Genomic DNA, 6,040 nt, shown 5'->3' with positions numbered 1-6,040 from the left:
TGACGTGTGATGTGTTTGTTAAACATGAGACGGAAAGGCTAAGACTGTAGCTATGCTTCGTTTTTCCTGTGTCGTATACATTTGGGTTGGTTTTAAACCTGCAGGGTCAAGTGAGCTCAGGAAATTCAGAATAAATACGTGCATTTGATACCAGTTCGATGGTAGAATGCTAAACACTGACACCGTGGTTGTAATTGAACTGGATCTATGGACAGTTAAGAGCGCAGCGCATGGACTCCGATGTCGTGAGTGATAGTAAAGTGTCCACGGCTGGGCTTCAGGGGAGAACAGCATCCCATCACCACTAATTCAGAGACCGCGGATTTCACCCCGGTGGCCGACAAGATATTCCCGTGTTTCTATGATAATTGGACCGTGCGCACAGTATTGATAAGTCAAAACCCAGAAGTGGGAATCCCAACTCTCTCCTAAATGGCAGCGTGCAGCGGCAAAAGACGACGGTAACTCTTTAGAGTCATCCACTGCCGCCTTTACTACAGCTCAGAAGAGAAATAAGAATAAAAGTGAAATGTACAGTAGTGCATTTTGTTCACCTCTGAGAAGCCGTATTAACACAGCGCCAGGCGGGCGCATCAATATGTCCCCCTTGCAGCTAACAGCAGCTAACAAAATGCTAATTATTCTTGTTTATTATAAGGACAACCCAGCGTAGTAGGATTTTTGTAATGGAGCTGAGCCGTTTTTCGGAAAAGATGAAATGGAAAACAGATGTCCTGCTATTTAATTGAATGTACAACTATCAAACGTGACAGCAGAGGCACTTGTATCCAAGCGGAGCGTAGACGGACCCACCGGATGCATACTGTTGGTATAAAGCCTGCAATTAGGTGCATATTTAATCCAGAATTTTCTTACCCAGGTGCAAATGTTCCATTGACACAGTTTCTGCAACCGGGTTTTAGCAAACAAACAAGCTCCAACATTTTCTCCCTATACTGGAGCAAAGCTAAACCAGCTGAAACGTGGCTGTGTAAAGACTAATAACTTGCTTTTGGTTTGAATTTCTTAATATTCTGTGTCTATTTCTATTAAAACTCATTATCTAAACCTAAATCTAAGTTTTAAAATAAACCTAAATGTGAAAAACAACGACTCAATTTCTTCTGAGGAAGACGGCGAAACACATCTCAAAGCTCCGCAGCGATTTTTCTTTCGTTTATTGCCGTCCTGCCGTCATTCTCAGATCTCAGCAATTACTTTGTTTGAGTACAGTGTCACAATAACTGATAGAAAGAGAAGCGATCGTGATAACCACAATTTATTGCTTAAAGATGCGAATAAAAAAATAAAAATAAAAATGAGACTTTTATCGACTGAGATGAGAACCACGCAGGGAAATTTAGAGAGAAAATTCCACGTTGAGCTACTAAAGAATACGATTTCCAATCAGCTGATTATGGCACGTCGCTCGGAACGTAGCTCCTGCCGCAGAGAACTCCTGGAGGCGTCATAAATCAAAGCGCAACGCTCCCTTCTCGCTGTGGGGGCTGCTACGTTCGAGGGGGCAAATTTCAATTCTGCATCGGCGCCCATCCCTAAACGTGCTAATGATTTGAGTGATGGCAGGGAATAATCCACCAGCGCTCAAGCCGGCAGACGCAAATTAGACATGTAAATGCTGACCTTTACCAATGGCATTTAAAATGAGCTGTCGGAAGTGATCTGGCCCAGCGCTCGCTGTCACCTTTCAGCTGGCGCCTCGCGCGCACGTGCGCTGGCAAAAGCGGGCTCCTCCGTCCCTTCTGCCGCTCGGTCGGCCCCCGTTCTTTAGAAAGTCCTGGTTAACCTTGACCTCAGCGGGCGGCCTAGGGTCGCGCCGGCGTTCGGCCGGTAATCATAAATACGGCGTGGCCCCGACCCTCGCGGCCTCTCTTTGCGGCGGCGCGGACACACCTGCCTGATGTTGATATTGATAACGAGACTGTAAACGGGGGGTCGCCTCGAATAACCAGCTAATAATGAATTGCAAATGGGGCCTAAGTATTGATCCGCCATTGGCATTTGGGGATGTGCGGAAAGAAGGGGGCGAAGAGCAAGGAGGTGGAGGGGGGGGTTTAGGTTGCCAATGTCGATGATTCATCAAGCAGCTCCCTTTTGTGCGAGGTTGGCCTTTGACTGTGAGCTTGTCACTTGCTCTTGTTATCTGCTGTTGCTCTCCGGCTTAACGTAAAGCCCCCCTCCCCCACACAAAAGGGGAAAAGGGTGGACGGGGAGGGGAGCCAATTATTGGACAGGCTGCCTTGATAGTGTGGCTTAACAGCTGGCTTATTGAATGGGAGATGGGAGCGCTGCTGCTGCTGCCGCTGCTGCTGTGCGTGTTAAAGAAAAAGAGGTGGCGAGGAAGCGTAAAGCCTTGGCCGCGTGCCCTCCTGGTGAGCACTCGTGGCATCCTCGCTCAGTCTGGTACGCGGCAGTCTGCACTCATTCTCCAGGGCAGCCAGCTTATCACCGTGTCAACATCTTTATGGGGCTCTAAATATACCGGGATCAATACGAAGTCTTCGGAGACATTCATCTACTGTATCGCAGCGGCGAAGATATTCATCTGGTCTGGGCTCTGCCTCGCAACTTGGATTTCCTTCAACAAAGCCCTTTAACAGGCTCCATATCCTGCGTCGTTATGTTTCAGAGCCTCAGCGACACCTATTTATAGGACTTGACTAATGCTCAGCCAATAGTGAATTTTGAGTTTTACAACATTTAACATGTAAAGGGCCGATATGATGTTATGCACGGTTCATAATTTGCTCTGTGTTCACGCTTCCGACCGTCAGCACGTTGAATTACACAAACACGACCATGTGTGCTTCAAATTTAGGAGCTATTTCTTGGCAGACAACAGCCCAGCTTCCCAAAAGCCGGCGTTGCCAGGTTTGCTAACGTTGTGCCTGCACCGTCACCAAATCCTTTGCTCAGCGACCATACATGGAAAACCTCGGCCCGTAGCTGGAAGCGGCGACCAAGAATTTCTGTGCGAGTGGATAAAGAGCAGAAAAGTATTTCCTGCACATAACTCGCTCCAAGCTAGTTTCGCCTCTACTTCAAACCCCTCCTCCCACCCAGTTCAGACCCATTTCCATCGCAGTACCTGTGTGCACACGGTAGTGGGTTTCCAGCTGGTGCTTGAGGCTGAACTTCTTCCCACAGCCGTTACATTCATAGGGTTTCTCCCCGGTGTGGATGCGCTTGTGGCCCTTCAGCGTGCTCTCGTCCCGGAAGCAGCTCCCGCAGAACTCACACTCAAATGGGTGGTCCCCGGCTGAAAGGAAACGACGGAGAGAAATTATTTAATTATAGAAAATCTGTACATTTTATTGCGAAAAGCCAAAAAAAAAAAAAGGAAAAACGCCACACCTCTCAAACTTGCTCAAACAAGACACTTTCCTTTCCATTTACATGCAAATCAAACTAATGTATATTGTAACAAGACTCTTCTATGTTTAGGTCTGGCTGCCTGTCAACATAAAACACATTAGCATACTGTTGTGGTACTGAAAGGAAGCCGCATTACTGAATGTTTTATGTGACTATTTTGATGCACAACCTGAGAACTACAGGCGTTAGTTGCGCTCTAATGGATACCCACTTAAAAGGCTCTAATACCAGCAGAAAAATACAATCCACCTTTTGTTTTTCTCCACAAATCATCCGCACTGTTGTTTTGCTTCGTGTAAAGCCTTAAATAATTGTAGCCTGTCATGGCTGCTCACCGGCCATGAGATGTATTATTGACCATGCAGTCCCTGTGTCACAGCACACTAATGGATAACCTGACTGATGTGGTAAACCTGGAATAATGAGCCGCGTGTGTCATGACGGGATTTATTATCCTTGGACATATAACTTTTTAATTTAATAAATCCATATACACCATTTTCTCTGTGTCTAACAAGACGGCTGTTTTATAAAGCCTGTCAAAAGAAGATGAAGCGGCGGCCAGACATCATTCTCTATCTGTTCGCACGTTTATTTGAAGAGACTGAAAAAAGGGGGGTGATCAAGTGGCGGAAGTCGGGGGTGAATCATGGACGCACTGCAGACGACAACTGCCGGGGATGAAGAAAAAAAAATAAAAACATGAAACCAAAAACTGCAGTTCCTCGAATGGCCACTTGAGGCTGTCTCCAAAAGTGAGTCAATCCCAACGGACCAGCGCAAATAGACGTGTGAGTGAGAGGTGTGAGAGTGTAGCAAAATCGGTTTCGGAACTGCACGTATAAGATGTATATACACCGATCAGCCATAACATTATGACCACCTTCCTTATATCGTGTAGGCCTCACTTTGTGCCTGCAAAACATCAGAGAATGGGCGTGGGCCTTATGAGGGTGTCCTGCGGTGTCTGGAAACAGGATGTTGTTAGTGGGGGGGCCTTTGAGTCCTATGGGTTGAGGGGAGGGGCCTCTGTGGATCATCCTACAGATACTTGATCAGTTTGAGATCTAGTGAATTCGGAGGCCAGGTCAACACCTTGTGCCGTTCTTTGTGTTTTTTGAGTTGTGTGTGTGGCTGCATCCTGATGGGGATGGCTGCTGCCATCAAGGAGTGTCATTGCTATGGGGGTTGTGTGCCTGGTCTGGTCTAGGTGGGAGCTACATGTCTAAGTAACATCTACACGAATGAATGCCAGGTCCAAAAGCTTCCCAGCAGAACACTGAATTGTCAGAAGATGATCAATATCCTCATGTTATACCAGATGAAGTGCAGTAAAAGGTGCTGCAGAGACGGCAGCATCTGAAGCCACCACATTAAGGCTTCAAACTGCTACTGGGGAGACTTATAGGCGTCGGGTTGTCGTTTCATTTCATGTTATTCATCACATCTCTGGTAGACGCATTTACCAGCCTGAGAAATAACAACTTCTGACTTCTTATTTACAGAAGATCACACTTCCATCCTGAGACATTGGACTAATTTCAGGCAGCCGGCTGGTGGAGGATGTACAGTACTCGTCCCCTCCGAAATGAAAATGATTATCACTTTCTACTCCTCAGACCGCCACAGCACAGGTCCCCACAGGGCAGCTGTAATGGATATTCAGATGTCAATGATCAGGGATATTATGATTTGCAGGAGCCTCTCACCAGCAGTCCAAAGACTAATTGTATTCCTGTGTTTGATGAGGGGCCGCTTCTTGCGTCATTTGCTTCCCCCGTGTTACACTCTCCAGCCAAGTAATGTTGTGGATATTTATTAATGTATTTCACTCCACCGCTGCAGGTTTAAGTCACCATCAATGACCTATGCCTTTCATTATCTGCCTGTCCAAGCAGCAACGTGCCAGGGAATAAATTGCATTTCTCGTTATGTGCTGCTACCACTGCCCCGCTGTTAAGAGACAATTTCACTTCCATCCTGCATATTTTATTTAAGACTTTATGCGTTCGCATACAGTATGCATGCACGCAGTTGGTTTATTTAAGAAGACAGACAAAAGGAGGGACGAAAGAGGAGAGTGATGCCGATACCTTCCGAATGCTGATTTCGGGGCATGCTACACTTTTATGGTGGAAAGTGCTCTCGATGCCTTGCGATGTTGGACGCGTTCCCATTAAAAGGGAAGGAGGGGTGAGGATAAAACCGAGACAGGGATGGAGCAGGGGATGTGGGTGTATATGGCGGCGGCGGTGGTGGGGGCTGGGTAAAAAAAAAAAAAAAAAATCAATAAAAGTGACAGTCTTTATTTGTCTGCATGAAGTTATCAGTGGCTCCCGCTGTAAGACATTGTGCTCTTTCTAGCGTTTCAACCACAGCAGAGATCACAATCCATCACAGAGCTCGGTGGGCTCGCACGACGCCGCAAGAATAATAATTGAGCTCAGATTCACCTGCCTTTAATTAGGGCCTCAGATCAAACCGCGAGTGGGATGCTAATACTCGGCGGAGGCCTATGGAGGGTTATTTACGCTTAATGTCCTGTTGCTGTGCTAACGCCTGCTGTCGGCGAGCATCATCCAAAAATGGGAGTTTTTGCATTTCTCGTTTAATGAAACAAGATTTCCAGCATTTAACAATAAAT

The 6,040-nt window shown here is 46.6% G+C and overlaps 1 protein-coding gene across 2 annotated transcripts in view; it reads right to left on the bottom strand.

Annotated features, from left to right (window-relative positions):
* Positions 1-6,040, bottom strand: part of zbtb16a (zinc finger and BTB domain containing 16a) — a 135,142-nt gene that overhangs the window by 3,776 nt on the left and 125,326 nt on the right. For both annotated transcript variants that reach the window (XM_047606257.1, XM_047606258.1), the window contains exon 6: positions 3,110-3,280. In XM_047606257.1, the coding sequence (XP_047462213.1) occupies positions 3,110-3,280 (171 nt within the window). The remainder of the gene's footprint in view (positions 1-3,109; positions 3,281-6,040) is intronic.

This window comes from Mugil cephalus, chromosome 15 (assembly GCF_022458985.1).
Source record: "Mugil cephalus isolate CIBA_MC_2020 chromosome 15, CIBA_Mcephalus_1.1, whole genome shotgun sequence".
Taxonomy (NCBI): domain Eukaryota; kingdom Metazoa; phylum Chordata; class Actinopteri; order Mugiliformes; family Mugilidae; genus Mugil; species Mugil cephalus.
The sequence above is the reverse complement of the archived record's forward strand: the minus strand, read 5'-3'. Positions and strand labels throughout refer to the sequence as shown.